The sequence below is a fragment of the Betta splendens genome, chromosome 9, assembly GCF_900634795.4.
Source record: "Betta splendens chromosome 9, fBetSpl5.4, whole genome shotgun sequence".
Classification (NCBI taxonomy): Eukaryota; Metazoa; Chordata; class Actinopteri; order Anabantiformes; family Osphronemidae; genus Betta; species Betta splendens.
In genome coordinates, this window is record NC_040889.2 from 15,272,198 (window position 1) to 15,293,487 (window position 21,290).

General features: G+C 50.9%; 1 protein-coding gene across 2 annotated transcripts in view; it reads right to left on the bottom strand.

The window, feature by feature from the left end:
• The window catches only part of zdhhc8b (zinc finger DHHC-type palmitoyltransferase 8b), a 37,372-nt gene that overhangs the window by 3,645 nt on the left and 12,437 nt on the right, over window positions 1–21,290 (bottom strand). For both annotated transcript variants that reach the window (XM_029163766.3, XM_055512163.1), the window contains exons 2-10: window positions 6,718–6,839; window positions 4,720–4,877; window positions 4,106–4,278; window positions 3,913–4,015; window positions 3,497–3,588; window positions 2,583–2,715; window positions 2,191–2,293; window positions 1,307–1,413; window positions 161–1,221 (exon numbers count right to left, since the gene is read on the bottom strand). In XM_029163766.3, the coding sequence (XP_029019599.1) occupies window positions 161–1,221; window positions 1,307–1,413; window positions 2,191–2,293; window positions 2,583–2,715; window positions 3,497–3,588; window positions 3,913–4,015; window positions 4,106–4,278; window positions 4,720–4,877; window positions 6,718–6,839 (2,052 nt within the window). The remainder of the gene's footprint in view (window positions 1–160; window positions 1,222–1,306; window positions 1,414–2,190; window positions 2,294–2,582; window positions 2,716–3,496; window positions 3,589–3,912; window positions 4,016–4,105; window positions 4,279–4,719; window positions 4,878–6,717; window positions 6,840–21,290) is intronic.

The following is a 21,290-nucleotide window of genomic DNA, read 5'->3' on the forward strand; positions in this document are numbered from 1 at the left end:
CGGTGGATGAAGACTACACACCACATACAACTGCTCTACACTGCCTCATTTCTGATTAGTGCACTAGTGCCTGTGAATGGAGACGCATTCAACGCCCAGCAGTCGCCGCGGGCCCCGTGCACCGCATGCGGCCCCTCAGCTGTAACGCTAGTACTCGTACCTCGGGCCTCCCAGACGAGGCGAGTCCGTCCGCTCGTGGGCACTGATGTAAGCAAACTTCTGGTGAGAGTAGGAGGGCGATCGGGGCACGGCGGGAGACTGGGGGTGGTGGGCCGGGGACCGGTACGGGGCCTCGTGGCCCGCGGCCCTGCCCTGGCTGCTGCCGGAGTGGTCCGTGTGCAGGGAGGTGGAGGAAGTCCTGGGCGCTCGGCCCAGCGTGGCGCCGGCGTGGCGCAGCACGGGGGTGCGCTGTCCACAGCTCACAAGCCCCGCCCCCATCATGTTATCCCTGGAGCCCCCGTAGGCCGGGGGCGTTGGTCCTCTGGAGCCGGGGCCCCGGGGCCCGTCTGAGTAGCGAGCACTTTGGGGAAGGCCGTAGCCCCCGTCGAACACGCCAGAGTCCTGGGCATAAATGTGGGTCTGGGAGCACCCATGCAACATCTGCCGCTTTTCCCTCTCCTCCATCTCCTTCCGCTCCTGAATGGAGGCCATGATGGTCTGGGAGAGGTTGTCGTAGCGCACCGGGGACGGGTCCCTGTCCCTCCCGTGAGGGGACTGCCTGCCCAAGCCTCTGGGCGGGACCACCGGGCTGTAGGCGGGGCCCACCTGCTGCCTCTGCACTTCGGGCTCCCGGATGTGGCACATCTTGGTGGGCAGGTAGGGCGAGTGGAAGCCGGCCATGCCGCGGTGGGCCATGCACTCGCCGGCGCCGGCGGCGGCCGGGGACACGCTGGGGTTGAGCAGGCTGTCGTAGGACAGGCTGCCGTTGCGGTTGGACAGGGTATTTGGGGAGAAGACGCTCTTGTAGGGGGTGGACGTGACCGCCTGCGGCTGCAGGGCCGGCAGCTGGCCCTTCTCCGGCCGCCGGTTGCCCGGCTTCAGGCTGAGGGAGCGGGGGCCGGCGGGGTCGGCGTCCAGCTGGAGGGGGGAGGACTGGAAGGTGCGGTGCAGGGGAGCGTTCGTGTATTCCGGCAGGTCCAGGTTTGGTTCCGATTTGTAGTCGTGGCCACGGACGCCCTCTTCAGCAATGGCCGAATTCTTCCATTCGTCGGCCATAACGATCTACAGGGTGATTAGCAGAATGACATCTGATTGTGATTGTCCTTTACATGCGATACTGTAACACATTACTGTTAATTCTCATTACCTTCTCGCCAGCTGTGTGATAGTGGACTTTAGGCATGGTGCCAAAGGACGGCCTGAATTTATACATGGCGGGAGTGGAAGGGTGGGTCTTCCCAGAAAGGGAACTCTCTGCAACATGCACAGAAAGACAATGAAATTAACGCAGAGGAACTTCTAAGGATTCAAAGTCATTCAAAACCTAAACCTTTATTTATCCCTTCTACTGTATAAAAATGAACCAGAGCAGTAACAATGCATTCTGTAATTCAGCCTACAACAGCTGGCTGCGCATTTTGAAACGCTAAGATAGGCTGCAGTACCCCGGGCCGCCACCAGGTGGTGGTGGCGCTACGTGAACGAGCAGGGAGCGTTCACTCCCCAATAAAAATGCACCGTGACGCTAGAACGTCTTTGGAGAAAACCTGCTGTTGCCATTCAATGCAACAGTATGAAATAACCACGGGCTTTTACAAGCAGCTGGAGAGGCGTCATCACCGCAGGATCCATCCCAGTTCCTCGTCTAAGCACAAGCAGCTCTAACTATCCTCTCCCATCGCCCTCTTTGGCAGAGCTCTATTGCTACACTCCACCAGGGGAAAAAAAAGGTGTTGATTCATGGTGCAATGATTCACTGGGAGACCTCTCCATCGTCCCACAAATTCAGCGAAAAGGCCTCGCCTCCCGCCACAAATCACGCCGGGCCCCTGGGCGGCCATTAAAAAGGCCATCAAGCTGCCTCTGGGGCAGATATTCATCAGACTCAACCAGCGCCGGCCCGGTCCCACACCGAGACAATGCTGATGCGCAGAGGAAGTTTGTGCAGCCTTGACGAGAAAGAGTAACAAGACTGATGAGCGGTGGGAGGGAGACGGGGGAGGAGGGGGGAGGCGTGTCTGCGTTCCTCACCTTCACTGGACGTCGGCTGGCTTTTCAGGTGGTTGTACCTGTCGGCTTTGGGAGGCAGCGGCGGCTGCTCCGTCTCATCCAGGCCGTCCAGGCTGCCTTTGGACTAAAAGGGAGAGCGGGCGTTAAACGAATGCCTACGCGGCCCTTGCACACGCGCCCACAATGTCTTGACTGAAATTTGGATGAGAGAGTGGACGCGAGCATGCAAGAATCCAAGAAATGGCGCATGACGAGCCATCGCATCAGCGTTTGAATGGTCCCACACGCGCACGACAATGCGACTGCGTGAATCACTGGCCTTTGACGCGAAGCGTCTCACGGGGCTCACACACGTCCGACCTGTCGGCGAGGCCGGCGCCAGGATGGAGGGGAGGCTCCGTGGAGGCACTCACCTTGGAGCTGATGACGGTGCCGTGGATGCCGTTGTCGCTGACCTTGATGGTGATTTGCCGGTCCGACAGGTCGGGTCTGATGAACGGGGGCTGGATTTTGACGTGGGGCTTCTTCCGCGGGTCCAGCATGTATCTGCACAGAAACGTTCAACGGCTTATTCCTCGCATGGAAAATGTTTACACCGGTGAAGCTTGTTATTGTTACAGCAGCTAATCACACAGGATTCCTGCTTTTCCTTTTACATGTGAGGCCAAAACGTCATGAGCCAGTAAATCAGAAGCCTTTCCTCCCTCGGGGACTCTGCAGCCGTTTAAGGACAGATGCTTGTAACACGACATTTAGCTCCCACCTGCTGTTGTCGCTCTGCAGTCACACTGTTGATCTTTATGGAACAGGACTCGTCCCATTTAGGATGGTAAGACTATCGTTGTGGGTCTCAGTGTGTGTGTGTGTGTGTGTGTGTGTGTGTGTGTGTGTGTGTGACTACAGCCTTGCTCCGTGTCCCATTAACTGTTGTTCTGCAGAGCGACTCTGTTCTCCAGCCATCTGCTTTACCCCAGGGTTGCTGGCTGCTTTCAGCCAGAACTGGATACACACCTCCACAAGCACGTGCATACGCTCACACATGTACACAACGACGGCGTAGGTGTTGTTCCCGCAGTTAGACGGTGGCGCACCACCTCCGTGTTTCGAAGAGCTTTGTTGAGCCACAACCCTTCTTCTGCATACATAGGTATAACTACACATTAACATGTACATGCAGATGCAGAGCGTCTAATTGCATTTAGAAAAGATAAAAAAATAAAACGGGAAGACAATTCATTAAAAATCATTAGGTGGCTTTACATACACTGAGGAGCACTTGCTCTACACACACACACACACACACACACAGCATGAGCGAGTATCTTACCTGGGTGCCAGGGGACTACATAACACATACTCCATGTTGCCACAGCAACCCTTCGTGAAGGGATTTACTCCTCCACGAAACTTGCCCGTCACCTGAGGAACACGAGTTGTTTAGAATCAACAGCCACAAATGCACAAGGTCACAGCATGTACACGGCTGCGCTCATGCATGCTCATATATATGACCCCAGACCCCATTAAGACGCAGGTCTGTCCAGGAACTACATAAAGAAGGGGAGTGGTGTGTTTAGGCAGCTGTGCCTGATGTACTGAGGTACATGCAGTTACTGGTTATTGTAGAGCGTCAGTGTTTGGTGTGTGCGTGTTGTGAAGGTGCGTTCGCCGGACGGATCACAGTCAAAGAGTCGTCCGTGCGCGGACGCTGAAAAGAGGCGCGTCGGCAGCTCCCGTCCTCACCTGCTCATTGGTCGTTCGGCCTCGGGCGACGAGCACCATGTGGAAACCTGTGAGTCCCATGACTGGAATAAAGAAGAGGCCTGCGATGCACATTACAACCAGGCTGCACACAGCGGTCAAGGACAAGAACCGCGCTAGGACTCCACAGACGCACAGTCACCGCAGCTGCGTTCAGCTTCCACCGGAAGGATACGTGACGGTGGCGTGCAGCGCGCCCAGCCTCTCTCTGTGCTGCAGGACGAAAATGAGGCCAAAGACAAACACATCCACCATGTGGACGCTCAGCGACAGCAGGAAGAGGAAGAAGTAGCGGTAGTTTCTCCTCCCGATGCAGTTGTTCACCCAGGGGCAGTGATGGTCGAAGTCCTGAGAAGAGAGCGAAGGATTGACACTTTATGCAGAGTCAATTTAAAGTGTATAAAAGGCTAATTTAATGTGCAGGTACAATCACCCTTCATAAAATAGCTTTTCTGCTAAACAATGGCAACGTTTAAGTGTTTGAAAATACGTGTGCAGTTATATGGATATATTTGTTTAATTTTAAGGGTAAATTAAGGGGTTTAACCTAATGTTCATAAACATATTTACACTTAAACCTGCCAACAGCTGATATTTAGACCAGAACGCTGATGTTTATTTACAGATTTCCTGCCAAGAACACACATTAAGACATGATTTATTGACATACGGTCAGTGTTTGTCTCTGACTTTAATCCTTGGCAGCACAGACAAGCCTCTGAATGCATATGGAGATTTCATGCATACGTAAGCTAGCTTGTGTGTATGTCCACACACACACACACACACCTCCACACAGTTGTCACAGACGCTGCAGTGGGAGCAGCGAGGCGGCCTGTAGAAATGGCAGGTGGCGCACCACTTCATCCGGACCTGAATCCCCTTGATCTCCACGTTCTTGTAGAGCGGCGCTCGGAAGTCGTCGTCCTTGTCCTCGTCCTCATCCGCTGGCGAACACCACAGAGCACAGGCGCGTGGGTTTGGGGGGGAGGGGGGGGGGGGGGGGGGGAACAACAGTCACACGTACCCTAAACCGTCCATCCGTCAGACGGGGACTCACGGAGGCTGGAGCCTCGAGAACCGCGGTTTAGTTGTAAATCGCTCGTAAGACGGTGGAGCAGAACACACAACGAGTTCCCATCAAACACATGAACCGATGGGCAAAGCGCCAAGCAGCCGCTAAGCTTGCGTCTCCTCCATCAGCTGCCTTTTTACAAATGCTTCACATTAGAAATGCTCAGCAAACAACGGCGTGAGTGCGTTCACCAGGCGTCTGTTCACGCTGGAAACAGCGTTTGAGTCAAATAATAACCTCAATCTGATTTATTTACATGTTTGCCACCATCGATTTTCCTCATTCTACTAATGCAGATACACAGAAATCAAATACCTGGCTCGCCTCCGCGTCAAAGTCACAGCATCATTGGCGCTTATTCACACGTACAGTTTCTACGCGCACCCGGGGTTTGGCTGCAGCTGTTTTTCCCCTCCGCATCAGTATGCGTGTGTGCAAGTGCTTCCTATTGATCATAGCGTGTATCATCCCTCATGACAGGGTCAACCACGCAGGCTCGGCCTATTGCTCGATACCACTCGGGCAGGATGAATGGCCACTAATGGGCCCCAAACCACTGACTTTTCACACAGACAATGAACACTTGGAGCAGCGATACGCACAGTCTTTACACGGGCACAGCTGATAATTACTGCAGCTGTTGCCACGGGTTACAGAAACGGAATCCGCAGATTGTCCCCAGAACAATGTGATGCCACTATATAAAAGTGTCATCGTCAAATCCCATTGCTTCTCATCACTTTTGACTGAGATGAGTGTGATGGTTATGAATGACAGGAAATAACATTAGCGCTTGTTCATTTCACCACTTTGTAGAACGGAAGCCAGAGTCAAAACAAGGAGCTGAAACCTCCCAAGAACCACAGCAACAAGCACATACGTTCACGTTACACCTGTCTTCTTTAGTTAGTGCAGCTTTTTGGAACCTTGTCCAGGACGGATGTTGAAGTTTTGAGGTAACTCCGCATCGTCTACAATCGTGCACAATCCCAGAACACACGTCGCTCCAAAATGTTCCGAGTTCAGCAAGTTGCAGTACATTTTGTAAAATTGCACTAAACTGTGAAAGCTGCAGATATTCTTGATATTTCCTTTATCTGTATTAGTGTAGCCTTGATGCCTAGAGTGCTCTCTTTCATCTCTTTCAGGTCCTCTAATAGAGGAAATGACAATAAATTGCTGTTCCATACCTCAGTGATAGAATGGGAGAAGTACACACCCATCTTTACTTCTAACACAAATAATGGAATCACTTTGCGAGCAGATGTCACTTCTTCGTTTTTACCGTATCTGATATAAAACCTAGAAGAAGCCTGATCGTACCTGTGTAATCTCCAAACCCGGCAGAGCAGCGGAGCGGCGCCGTCACCTCCGGGCCGGCAGATAACACGCTCTTTACACAAGCTAATGATCATCACCTCCTCTTAAACCAAGGTGCTTATCATTTACAGGCGAATTACAAACATCCCCGGGGAGCGATTTAATCACCGCCGCCTCACCCGCGGGACGCGTGCCGCTCGTCACACGGGCCTCGCGGCACGAAGGCTCCTGTGAACTCCACCCGCGTCTTAACAGGCTGCAGCGGGAGGTTAACGGGGCAGTGAAACACGCAGCGCTCTGATAAAATGCTGCTATTAAAGGCGTGACGCCCGACAGAGAGGACGCTTTACTCAAATTTACAGCACGTGCACATGTGCACACTCATACTGTACCTCTGGGGTAAACGCCGGGGTCCATGAAGGTCGCCATGCTGAAGTTGGCCAGGACGAAGAGGAACACCAGGCCATTGTAGAGAGGCACAGCAGGAGAGATTACCTTGGTCAACCAGGGGCACCTGGGGACAAGAGAGAGCAGAGCCTGTGACTCAACGAGCACATGGACGAAGTGAAGCCACCATCAGGAAACACACGAACAACAAAGCAGGAGGCCTGAGTTCACAGCAATCATTTCCTAATTACAGGGAGAGCTGTGAGTTACTGTGACTCTAATTCAAAGTGAAGAGCGTTAAGCGCCTGTTAAGGACGACGCCTGGAGTTTGCTCCAATCAATAACAATGGGGGTTTGTTCACTTGTGTTTGTTCTTCCTTTAGAGTCTTGATGCTAATCTGTAACGTGGCGACAAAAGCTAAAGCTGCTCCAAAATATGTATGTTGAACAATCTGAAGAAAGTGAGTCAGAGAAGCAGAACTGCATTAGCAGGTGTGTGGAGCTACAGATACAGTGATGCTCAATGACATCACAATATACTGTGATTACTGATTACTGTGAAATAATGCTACAGGAAAAGAAGCTGCATCACAAATTCAGCAGGATTCATTGACTCAGTTGGGACATAATTGCCATCAGCTGCATCTGTAACTCTTGGCCGTGGGGGGAAATCGGACCGACAGCCTCAGTGGAAACCTGTCAGCTGAGTCACCGAGGTTGTCAATACGAAAACCGCCTTAAAATTCCGCCCACATCCGGCCTTCTCCTCCGCCTGGACTCAGAGTCCGAGGGCGCCTGCGGATGAGACCCGGCCAGAACCAGGACGGGTCAACACCTGCAGCTGGGTGTCCACAGATCAGGAACGGATGAATTAATAAAGAACAAACAGGCGTTTAAAAACCTCTCCGCTCTCATTCCTCTCTCTCCACTCATTTACTAAGAGACACAATCAAGCACGTTTGTCCAGTTTGTTCTGATGCCTGGTCCTCATCTTCGGAGGAATCTGTACTTCCTTCCCTGCTCCACCAGACCTCTTTAGCTTTGTTGAATTATTCAGAGCTGTGGCTGTAGAGAGCCACTGAAGAGAATAAAGAGGTGCTAACAGGGACGAGGTGCCCACTCACGACCAGTCTGCTCTGGTCTGTCAGCAGCGAACCATAAACTGTAACTGCAGCACAACACATACCAGCAGACTTTGATCATGTCAGGAAGTTATTTGTTTTATATGTATTTTATTATAAAATGATGCACTCACACCAGTACTATACGTTTGAGTGGAAAAGTCATTCCTGCCTGTAGAACAAACACACAACGTCCAAACAGTCACAAAATTGATCCGCAATAAGAAAAGTGAGCGGTGCCACCGTTTTACGACATCCGCATTTACTCTCCTGCCAGACGCTGTGAAACGGTCAAGCCGGAGAGAAGGTACCGCACGGAGATCCGCTGACAGCGACCATTTTGTGCGGCCGGGAGCAGAGAAAGGCTGATTAATTAAGGCCCCAGACGTGGGTTAATTGTGCAACAACCACAGTGTTCTTATCAAGGCCCCGTTTTGCTGCTTGTGTAACCGCGACAGCTCAGCCGGGGCCGAAAAGCCTCCAGCTTGTCAAAAAGTCCCATCTGAATCACGCTGCAGAGGCGTTCACCGGCCGAAGCGCAGCCGCGTAATGAACTGGGTTGTCTTCCAGCGCACGCTGCCGAGGCCGTGAAGGCCTGGATTCACCGTGCTAATTAGAATGCCTGCATCAGGAGCCGGAGAGGTAACGAAATCAGCGCTCGAGACGCCCGTCTGTGAGCCGCTGTCGCCGCAGAGGTGGAAAGATAACATTCAAAGCTGAGGAAGAAAAGAAATGAAAATCACATTTCATTTCCTGGCCGAGATGAGCAGGAGAACGAGGTAAAAAAAATGGATTAGAGAAGATTAATCCCCAGCTTGCTCCCAAGGCTGGCACAGCGGTGCGCCGTCTCAGTACCAGCCTCCATCAGATCAATAGGGAACAGACTGAGCAGAAAACCTCCACTTTGTCTTCAGACATTAGCAGCAACTAGTATTTATAGCATCATACAACAGCAACCATAGAACAATGTGACACGTCAGTGAGTGGAATGAGGCTTTTAGAGAAAGGCTAGAGACTGAAACAGAGCAGGGTTGATTTACAGGAAGGCGTCCAAACTACGGTAAAAAAAGTGAAGTCTGGTTGTGCTACATTTTTTGGTTTGGCCTCTAGGTGGAGCTACTGAGTCGATCAAGGCACTTCCTCTACAAAAAAGTTTTTGCCACAACGCACTGAAAATGACACCAATGACACGCAAGAGAGACCATTTGAAGCTGGGTCAAATGCCGTCGAAAAGATAGGACTTAAATGGGACAAGTTGTTTGGATTTACAATAGATGGAGCGGCAGCTATGACAGGCACAAAGGAAGGCGGTGGAGGCAGTTAAAATGCACTGTATCATCCACCAAGAAGCTCTGATCTGCGATGAACAAGGCTGCGAAACCATAAACATAATGTGAGTACGAGCATTCTACCATTCATTAAGCTGAAAGTCGAGATTAGAACCGTTACCGTTACCGTTAAAAACACAGGATTCAGTGTGTTCATTAAAGTAAAACTGGACGAAACGGTCATCACTGCATGCGACTGAGCAGGAACTCAAACCTTTTCAGGCTGGTCTAACTAACTAACCAGTCCTCCCACTAGCAGCCCTGCACAGGCTCACTACGACCCCAGAGCTATTTGACTACACAAATGTGCCTGTGCTTCATTTGCCTGCGTCTGGATTGGAGCAGCCGTGACTTTGGCCAGTGAGACAGTGACAGTGAGACTTGTCTCACTGCTTCTCACCCCTGTGGGTGGACGTTTTTAGGAGGTCGGTCTGTGCGAAAGGGTTCATTTGCACAACATGAGTTTAATTGATCCAGGTGCCGAACACAAACACGCGCCGTCATTAGAGATGTCCTCCAGCTGTTTATTAATCACCTATTAACAAGATCAGACACATGACACCAGCAGCACACGAAGCGGCTGAAAGGCCAGTGGGAACATTTGAAATAATGTATTCAGCACATGGTGGGAACGCCATCGCACTGATTAGTTCATTACAGCTGAACCCAGCGGGGCACACATGGAAGGCTTGTTCTCCGTCAGACCCCCTGCTGAGACCCAGTGATCCAGAATGGGTTGCCCAAAGCCCGCTGACGTCTCTGGGAAGTCATTTCATTTTAATGATGTTTTATAAGGAAGTGACTCGCTTATTGAGTTTCACTCCTAAGACATATTTGTCTTATTTAAATTAAAAGCCATTTGTATAGTGTTGCCTTCACCCTCAGAAGCTGAAACACTGCTAGAGTCACTTTCCAGATACGCACACACGCACACACGCACACACCTCTAAGTCTCTGCTCTCCCATGTTTGTTGTTGAGTAGTAACACAAACACTGAATTGCAGATATGAAAATGAATATGAAAGCATTTAAAAACCAAAATTAGCATCCAAACTAACGGTCACGTCGCAGCATCTGAGGAGCCTGTACACATTTGCTGCACCTTTAGACACAGGGAAAACAGTGAATGGCTAGAAAATAAAACATCCAAGGCAACAATAAAACATTTCCATATTTTTGAATAAAATAGGATTCTTTTAAAAATAACTATTATGCACAAACAAGACAAGCTGCACTGTAATCGTGTTTACTGATGAGGAGAGAGCCCTGAGACGACAAAACACAGGAGGAACCTGTGCAGCTGCCGGATACACGGTACTCCATCAGGATTACAAATCAGAATCAGGCTAATTTGCATTTTCATAACAGCATAACAGGTCCATGTGAAATTGAATACAATGCTTTGGCCCCCAAAAGCAGCCTTTACGGTTTGTACAGCAGGAAGAAGAAAACGAAAAACCTGCAAAGAAAAGATTTCTGTTTCCCAAGTCACCGCAGTAAATGAGGTTCTTTCCTTTCTCATAACACTCACAGTCTGCTCTACACTCACCACGCGCTTCGTTCCATAAAGATCGATCCACAGCAAAGCACACACACACGCTCCCAAACTAAACCATCCTCACGAATCCAAATTAAATCAGTGTGTTTTCTCTTATAATCCAATAAAACAAACGTCTGTCACTTTTCCTGTTTGCGCTGACGCCCATGTGCACGTGTTACGACCGTGGTGAGTAGTGCGAGCTGGTGTGAAGTGGGATCTTCCCGGGGGGGGGGGGGGGGGGGGGGGGGGGGGGGAGACACATGTGCTGGCCGTCTTTCAGACTCCCTGTGGGAAACTGGAAATCAGTACAGTGCCATGGGTCAGTGGGAATAGATGAGGCTCTGAGGCGTAGCTGGACAAGTGCAGTAAATATCTGTGGGTATTTAAATCACAGCAGCGAGGACAAGTCCACTCTGCCAGTGCAATTGTGTGTGTGTGTGTGTGTGTGTGTGTGTGTCTGTCTGTCTGTCTGTCTGTCTGTCTGTCTGTCTGTCTGTCTGTCTGTCTGTCACTTTGAAATACCCAACTATATGCAACCTAATCTAGATATTGGCCTTTTTTGGGGGGGGGATCCAGCTGGGACGGCTCCCACTGGGAGTGCTCGCCCAGTTGCTCTCTCCCAGTTGCCAGGCTAATATGTGGGAATGGACAGCTATGCCTAAGATGTTTTCTTGCCCAGCTCCAGATTCCTAGTCTGCCTTTCTCCAGCCTGCATGTGTGGCCACCGTCAAGAGCTGCAAGAGTTACGGCTCCATGAGGCGACAGGCAGCGTTGTTCCGAGTTGGAGCCACGTTTACGGCATCTGAGCAGATTCCTTTACTGAGAAAAGCTAGTAAAGGATGCATGACACAGACCTTTACACTGTAGCTGAAGACGTAAACACACAGGCTGGAGGTAAGACAACGTTGGGACACAAGTTGTTGACCTTCATGTCCATGTTGTTGTAACGTAGAATACACAGCTCAAATATTGTATGGGCACTTCCTGCAAGAAGGCGAGGTTGACTTTAAACTGGACACACACACACACACACACACACACACACACACACACACACACACACACACACACACACACACACACACACACACACACACACACACACACACACACACACACACACACACACACCTCTCCAGAGAGCAGCGCAATCCTCTCAGCCTGCAGTAAACACCATGTGGAGCGTTTAATCAGGAACGCGGTGGTCACACACGTCACACACACACATGCTGCACCAGTAAATGTGTTAGGGTTAAATAAACACAAACACACACATTTACAACACACTCTGCCCCATCACACGTGACCACTTCACAGGCAGCGACCAGCCGTCTGCTTGTGGTAAAAACTCACAGCGCGACGCTCGACCCCTTGGAAAACCCAGCGACTGAAGCGGATGAGTGTGATCACAACGGCGCACAACTCCAAACACAACAATCGCGCCCCACACGTGCGGCGACGCTCGCTGTACAAATAAACCGCTGCCACTTTTCCGACTCGGTACAACGCGTTCCCGTTGCGGCGCGTGCAGAACGGCCGCGGAGCCAAAGCGCCGACGCAGCGAGTGCGAGGAAACACAAGAATCTGCAGCTTTTATTTTTTAAATGCACTTCTTGGGGCCAGACGCTTTCCGCCCCTGCAGAGTCCATCAGCCTAATGAACCGTTCGTCAATGCCTGTAATGTAGACACACACGGGCCCGAGCTGATGCGGAGGTCGGCCGAGGTGGACTGGCAATAAAACGAGAGGAGCATTCCACACATTCACAAAGACGTGGTCAAATACCACAAAGTCACAACCTCCAGGGTCCGAGTACGTCAGAGCCTGTGATCCAGAACCCAGAGGTGACTGAGGCGGGTCGGACCCTGCAGCACAGCCGGCAGAACCAAAGCTGCTGTGGCTGAAGCATCGTCAGTCCAACCAACGCTCCGCTCTGTAGCACTGCAAATCCGCAACACGCCCTCTGCCCCCGTTTTCTCACGAGCTCCTGAGCTGAATACGCTTCTTCCAACTTATCTGCCGACTCGGCTCGCGTCCCTAATCATACGCGATTACTGGGGAAACTATTTTAAATTCATTAGGAGTGGGAGCGGTTAAACATCAGTCAACTTCAGTCACGCGGTGGATGAAGATAATGTGATTAAGATCCAGTTCACCTGCAGCAGTGAACGTACGCATACACACAAAACTCTTGGACTGAGCAGTAAACAGTGCAGCCGCACTGACCACAGCCCAAAGAGCCGGCTTCCTCCTCCAGCCTGCGCTCAGTCCAGTCCAATCTCGGTGCTCAGCACCCGGCCAGTGATTTTGAGCGATCTGGCCGTCTGCTCACCTCCAACGCAGCTGACATCATGTTAAAAAGCCGTCACTGGACTTCGCCGACAGACAACATTACGACGTATTCAGAGCCGGAGCTGGAATACGACGTTCTTAATGCTAAGCGATTGGCCATATGCGCATCACAGCGGCGTTTTCAACTCAACACACAAGGCTGCAGACGGAGAAAACAGATGGAAGCCACAGCGAGACGGACTATATATTTAGGATGAAATGACATGGTGCATTGTGAGAGAGGCTGGAGCGGCGCTGCTGTAAAACACAGACAAACAACCTCCTGAGCGTCACCAAGTGCAATGTGATGTTAAAACTGAAGGGCCAGACCATCGCTGCACATAGTTCCACTTTGACTTTAAAAGTGATCTGGCAACGTGTCCATGTATAAAGACTGGCTGCATAAGAGCCCAGTCTCTACTGTGGCCTGCATGCGTGGATCTATTACGGCAGACCAGACCCGGGTCTCTCACCACAGAGCTCCACGTGTTCTTCTCTGTAGGTCTGGATCTGACGCCTGCCCTTCAGGTGGGAGGCGGTCACGGCGCAGCGTTGTGGACATAAACCGACATCAACCGCAGGACAGGACAAATTGTGGGTCAGGTCAGACTGAGCCGGTAACAGATCCGGGCCACAACTTTCACAAATTTGTCTTTGTGAAAAAAATAAAAGGGCACTACAACATTTTGAGAAATAACCTTCATGTACAAATTGCCCACATGGTAAATATGAAGCTCTGGTCATGAAAGAGGGCAGAGAAGTTTCCTTTTCTCTTCATTAACCTTTGAACAGAACCAGCCCTTTTCGCTTCAGTCTACATAAACCACCCATCCATCATACGATCAAAGAAACTGACCAAGCATTATTCTGAGAACTATTGATTTCTAACCACGTTTCCTGCTGTACTCTACCTCTTAGTCCCAAACACCCCGGCCAGCTGGCGTGAAACGTAGCGTCCAGTCAAAACTCAGTCGATGCCGTCAATCTCAGTCCCTGTCTGGAGAGAATCGTGCATTAATGATGACAAAAGGAAAGCTGAACTGAATGGCAGCGGTTCCCTAAGCTGAGGCAGGTGTTTTAACTCCCCCTCCTCCGCTTTATGTTTGCTGGGAGGGTCGTGATCAAGTGGTACCTCTGCACAGAAGATGCACATACAGTATGTGTCCATATAGTGGACACAGGATGTGATTGGGACACAGGTAGGAGCCGCTCCACCACATCTCACCGAGGGTGGAGAGGGAACAGAGCCCCATTGTGTTACGAAGCTGCAACGAGGAAAGACAATTATTCCTTTTAGCGACAGAGGCTGGGCCCAATCCCACCAGTGTTCTCTGGGAACCCGGGAACAAAGAGACGGACAGACAGAGGGAGGGAGGGTCAATAAACTGGGCTGACCCGTCTTCAATGCAAGCTCTGTAGCTCAGCCGGTGACAGCACATACATGACCGGCAGTTTCACCCCGCGCGGCTGCGTCCACATGTTCCTCCACGTCCCGATCCGGTTCAGAGGCCCTGCTTAGTTAGCAAGCTTGTTACCAGCAGACTGTCGTAAATATAGGGCACCGCCGTTGAAGCCTCCCAGCGACGGTCACAGGCCCTAAAAAAAGAGCTCCCGCTGCGATTCGGAGTCAATTGAGCGTCTATTCTCTCCGACGGGGGCATTTATAAAGCTGCTGACTGAAAGATAAGAGCAATGGATAGCTGTGAGAAGAGCGCGGGCTAAAAACGAGCCCTGTTGCATGGGTCCATGGCACACAGGTGGCCAAACGGGACAGGGAGAGCGCGGATGGTGTCACAAGCAGAGGACGGGGGAGAGTTTAAGATCCTCAAAAACCAAAAAACACTGGAACATTGGAACTACGTCAAACAGAAGTCTAAAAAGTCAAAGTGAACCTAAATGTGTCGCACCAAACAGAAACTTCAAGGCCTAAAGTGATTAATCCTGCTGATCAATCATTTACAGTTAATTAACTTACAATGTATGTTGTAATGAATTATCCCTGAAAATCCAAGCCTGCATTCAGTTTCATGGGATTTGCAAAGCGGGCGTCATCCCCTAACGAGCCTGCTGCCGGCCCTCCTCCCCTCATTTAGGGGACTCCTCCGGTCCATTCTCCCTCGACACCCGGGTCGCACCATCTGCTCCTGCAGCACTCGGGGAGTTTATTATGGCGAATCGGGACTCTTAATGACATTACGAAGCACCGTGCAGGGTCTGATCAGAGCAGAGGGAGTGGAGCTGGAGCCCAACGGAGGCTCGGAGCTGATGTCAGGCCCGCGCTGATTCAATAAGCGGGAGTCCTGCTCGGCTTTTACAACAACACCGCGTTCACGTTACGAGTGTGGGATTTCATTACGGAGCCGTTAAGTGATTCCCGGGCTTGTGTCGAGTAGAAGGTTTGCAACACGCTGGAATGAAGACGGATGGGTTTTATTAGGAGAAATGCTCATTCATTGCTGTTTCCATGATAAGAAGGATAAATAGCTACGTTCTAGTCTCTGAGTAACGGTGAACGGATCACTTTTGGTTTATTACGGTTTAGACACGAGCCCCGACCGACGGCCAAGCGCTTAATTCTGGGTGATGATCATTTCACAGCGCTAATGAGTGAAGCTGCTATTAGCCAGCGTTCAGTCGGAGCTCGGCTCAGTCCGTTCAACCCAACGAGCTCCGCTTTGTGCGCAGCCCGTTTGAAAAGACAGATTCTGTCTATAAATACACACGCTGACCCAATTATAGGTGTAGAGTAGAGTCATCTGTGATTTAGTTTGTTTGAAGCCAGCACAAAAAAAAAATCCCTCCAGTCGGCTGGGTGTGGCTGGGCAGCGCTCTGAAAACAATTACCGCTGCACGCCGCCAGAATCCACGCGCAGAAGATGGGGACTTGTGAACGCTTTTAAGCTTTAAGGGGGTTCTTGTCCTTGATTAGACAAGAACAAGATTCATGTGGCGTGAAAAAGAAGAGAACATATCAAGTTATTAAGTATGTTTTGTTCTCTACTCAGTTACACAAGAGACATAAACTACCTTATGATCTAAAGTCACAGCTGGTGTGAATCCGAACCACATACGTAGAAGGACGGCCTCAGGGACCGGCTCTGTGAAGGCTGAGGCTTTACAACTTGACGTCATATGTTTAAACCAATATTGAAACCAGAAAGTCCCTGTTTGGCCCAGAATGAGGAGGAGGAGGAGGACTTTATGACGCTACGGACGAAGTTGATGTGGGTTAAAGATGGCGGCTCATAATCACCACCAAGACTGAAAGACCAACTTCTTCACTGGTTCAAAGGAGCAATTTAAGATGTTGGGAAATGTGGTAAATTGATTCCACCCATGTTTGGTTCTGGCTATTATTAGTGTTATTAATTAATGTGCTCACAGATTTGCACCTTTTTGCCAGAGTCCGACTGGTCAGTCTCAGCTGAGCAAAGTGATACTGCACAGCCTTTAAACTTACAACAGCATCCGGGCGTTTACACCCAGGAGCTGATCCACTGAACATCTGCTGTTCCTACGCGATTAGTACGCTGCCCCTAATGACTTGCAGCGGAATGGGACAGATCTCAGAGTCAGTCGAGGGATTGACACTAGTCATATCCTGGTTTTGAGCCAGACAGCGCATCACGCTCCACAATCCCCGACTCAAATCAGCCGCACTGTTCCACACCCAGGCAGCCGTTAGGACCCAGGGTGCGATGGGCAAACGTCCCCCCTGAACTAAAATAGAGCTCTGCCTCCGTCTAATCCCAGATGAACAGGTGCTTCTATTTAAAGAGGCAAATCCTCTCCAACGTACCCACTGGAATCCCGACACTCTTCCTCCCCGTCTCCCAGTCTGTGGTTTATTCAGTCTCTCCCCCTGTGCCCCCTCCTCATTTTTCGTCCTTTCAGACTTCTCTGGATCATGGGCAGAGGAACAAAAGCATCAGTTTGTGAGCGAGCCGTGGAAATCCGCGTGAGGAAAACCATTTGAGAAAACCAACCTTTCCCCCGAGAGGGTGCTCTGTGCTATTTTTAAATACAATAGTGAATTGGCACCAGTTATTCAATATATTATAAAATCCCTGTGTGGATGGAGTCGGTAAAGCCTGAGGATAATTTCCAATATTAACCTGTCACGCCCGTAAGTGCTTCGAGGCCTCAGCGTGTGCAACAGCTGACGGCGGCGGTTCGATTTAAAGCTGTTTATTTTCTACTATTCCTACAGAACAATGGCTTAAATAACTGTGTCGCGCCGCTCTGCAGTTCTAGCACCTTTGTTGACGTTCCGTTATTGGCTTCAGGGCATATGTTGTACTGCGACGGCGTATCAGGTATCTACATGTTGGAGCGGATTTTAAAAAGCCGGGGCCTTTTATAGCAGCCTGGTGTCACCGTGTCTCAGTCCGCACGTCAGGAATAGAAAGGTGTTTTTCTTTTCGGCTGAGCGCTTAATGAAGGGGAGGATGTACTCGGAATATTTCTCTGCGTCCAAGTCTATCTGCACCATCTGCGCTTCTACTTCTATTGTATGAAGCTGAGTCGTTAACATCCCAGATTTCCTTCATCCCAGACTGAGGAAACATCTTCCACACGGTGTGACAGATAAGGGCTGGGGTGAGTGGAAAGAAGGATGTGGAGGAGAGAATGGGCACAGTGTTTCCTCCAGACTACGTGTCTCCGACCCGGAGGCCGCTTGAACACGCGAGCAGCCCGTCAGACGGTCCAGCACCCGGCACACGCGCGGCGAGGCCACAAGACGGTGCAAGTCCGGCCGCGCCGGCAGCCGCGGGGCCGGTTGATCGCACCCCTCGAGCGCCGGCCGGTCGCGGCGAAAGCGGAGCGCAGCAGACTCTAGCAAACGCAGCCAAACTCGAGCCGTGCCAATTATAACCCTCCCCCTGGGTCAGAAAGCAATTTGTCTCATTTTCAGTTCCACCAAAGTTCCCTCATCGCACTCACTGTAACAACTTCATCTAAGCAGCACTGGGGTCTTGATTCGCTGTGGTAAAACGCAGGCAGAGGAAACCCTCCACTCCTGCTGCTTGTTGTTGAAGGGGGAAGAGGGCCGACGGGCCCTGGGGGCCAGTCTGCGCCGCTAACTACTCACACAAGCACAATCAGGACCTTCATAGACGTGAATTTCAGTCTTGGCTTTTGTTCTGGACGCAATGAGCTGCGCTGGCTCGGCGGCGCACAAAAAGAAAAGGGCTCTGGGTCTCTGAGTGCGCGGCAGCGGCCACGGCTTTCTTCAAAAGCGCGTGTTTTGTGACCGTGGCCTGACCTGATGAGGCCACAGTGAAAACAGAAAGCTGCACAGTGAAGATAGACAACTTGAACAGCTTGATAAAGTCCAACCATGGCTCTAGATCTGATCAAATACAGACAAGACCAAACAGGCGCTTCCAGCAGGCTGGAAGCTGTTAAAGCTCAACGTCAACCCGTCCCATCTCTGGGGCTGAACGTTGACTGAGATCCAAGGGTGTGACTCCGTCCCCACTCATCCTTCTGATGATCTGTTGCAGCAGTGGCTCCTGCAGACAGACTCAGCTGACCAGCCTCGTTCTGTTACAGCCCAGAGCAACGCGAAGCTGCGGGCCTCCGTTATCAATCGCTGATAAACCAGATCCGTGCAGCTCTGCCCAAAAGGCCTCGGCTTCAACAGAGCCCTCATTGTGCGCGTGACATCGGGCCCGACACCATCAGAACGTCCCATGACCGTGACGTCACGGGGCCAAACGTTACCTGGGGAACAGCTAATGGGACGCGGGGACCTTTTTCAGAACCTTCCCTCAATCAATCCTGAGCAGCGTGACGTCAGGTTCCCCTGTGTCTGCAGCCGAAACACACCCAGCTCATTCACAAGAGCCAGTGTGACGGCCCAGCATGCAGTGGGCGATGCGAGTTAGCCTCCAGGAGGAGTCTGTCTCAGGCTCAGATCTTCCCCTTCGCCCCTGGTTTGGGTTCACCTAAGGTCAGAAAAACACTAGGGAAACCCTTTATCTGTCTGATTTTCCTTCAGCTGGTACAAGTTCCCCATCCTCTGCCCTGCTTCATGCCGGCACGCTCTTTTCTTGCATAACCCAGATTTGCCGTTTCCTCCTGACAAATAAAAACGAATACAGTGTGTTTTAAACCTCCGCAACATGTCAGCAAACATTTCACAATTCCAGCCATCACTTGAAATCACCTCCCTGCTCTTCTTCCTGGCAGAAGGATCAGCTCAGTGCTTTGAATATTTTAGCTTATCTGAGTGGGAGCAGCTCTCCGCTGGCAGAGCGTGCGAGGAATCAATTCATTTTTCAGCCGATTTAAGGCGATTGGACCAGCAGAGTGACTCCTTCAAGCGAAGTCGTCCCTCCCTGAGAGAGGGCCAGGGTGTCAGTGGGTTTTTAATCTGGAATGTTTAAGTTATTTATTACCCTTGCACAGATAAATAAATATGCAAATCAGAGTCCGTGCAGAAGATGCAGCTTTTCAATGAGTGAAAAATGACAAGCAGATTCAATTCTAGTTCAATCTGTGACCGTGGCAGCCAGCACTTCACAGTGTGTGTGTCTCATGGCTGGTCAACAGAGCTGCTGGGTGTGGTGTGTGTGTGTGTGTGTGTGTGTGTGTGTGTGTGTGTGTGTGTGTGTGTGTGTGTGTGTTACACTTCACAAATGACTCTTTGGAGCACACAGAAACGTCATGTGACTCTGGGCCTTTGAAACGGAAATATCTCCTCTTTTCTGTTTCCACTACCTGGCTCGACTATAAATAACCGCCGTTGATGTAACTCCACGTTGCCACTTTCCAGCCAAAAAAGATTTAATTAGGAGGATTATGTCTCTTGTTTGCCGGCTGTATATCACGGCGTTCAGCCGTTTTCCAACAGCGGCTAAAGGACGAGGAGGCGATGGAGGGGCTCGCTCTCATTCTGCCTGCAGAGGAAAGCAGCAGAGTGGGGGTATTAATTGTTCCGCTGGCAGGCCGCAGGCTCTCATCTCATCCCCGAGTCATTAATCATGAAGTGAGAGTTGAGGACAGGGAGCAAAAAAAAAAATCACATATGCATGAAGGCCAATTTGTAACATCAAGAATATGATCAAAAGGAGATTGAGATTCCCATGGTGCGTTTAGGGTCTCAGCAGAGTGAGGCTGTCTCATGGTGGTGCTCAGTGGACCAGCTCCCTGCTCATCAGCCCATGTGAGCCTAACTGGCTGGACGGGTTTACTGTAAACACACATACGTGATCGCAAGGATCGCCCGCACAGAGAAAGGTCTGTGCGCCTTTCTCTCCTCAACAATGCCGCCTCTCTTCCTCACAACCGCACGACCTCCCTGGCGTCGGCCTCGGAACCGCTGCGGGTCTGCCCTGCACCGGGAGTCAAACGGGACGTTTCATGAGAACCTTCCGCGTTGGACGAGCAGGAGAATGAGCCTCTAGCTGAGGACTGGGTGCAGCCTCCACCTCCCTCCCCCCGTCCAATGAATGAAGGCTCTATGGAGAACGGCGGCTCGGCTGCTCCGGCCCGCGTTGGAAAATGTGACGACTCAGGAGAGTGCAGCAGAAAGAGGCTTCTGGGATGGCGTGGGTGGGAGGTCCCACCACCTAGGCCACCACACACACACACACACACACACACACACACACACACACACACACACACACACACACACACACACACACACACACACACACACACACACACACACACACACACACACACACAGCTTGTGTGTGTAGAGGCTTAACTGACATTTATAACTAGAGGTGTTTAAAATACATTAAACCAATCCTTCTTCTGCAAAACTGTACAACACCAGATTTCATCACCTCAGCCAGAGTGACACTGAGGCCCAAAGGTTAACGGTTCAGCTTTGCCTGAAATGTAGAGATGTAGAAATGAGCAGTGACAGCAGAAGATTAGAGGCTGTAGTGTGTGAACCGCGCCGCAGTGTTTGTTGGTGAACACAACCTTTAACTAACAAAATCAGACTGACCGAGCGTTCAGTGTAGTCTTGTAGCTCTGAGTTTGGTCTCCACCAGCTGCTGAGGCTTAACGATAGTCAGCTGTTGTGTAAACCGTGATAAAAAAAAAACAGGAACTGTGAAAGTGGGGCAGAACAGATAAACCTAAATTCAAAGAAACATGCTGATTATTAAAACACTTTACTGTGAAAGGCAACTGTGAATAACCATGTTCAGAGGTTCCCATGTGCGTCGAGGCCCACGCAGCAACACGTCACTGCTCAGGAGGAAGCGTTTGACCACATTCTCTCCCCACAGCCCG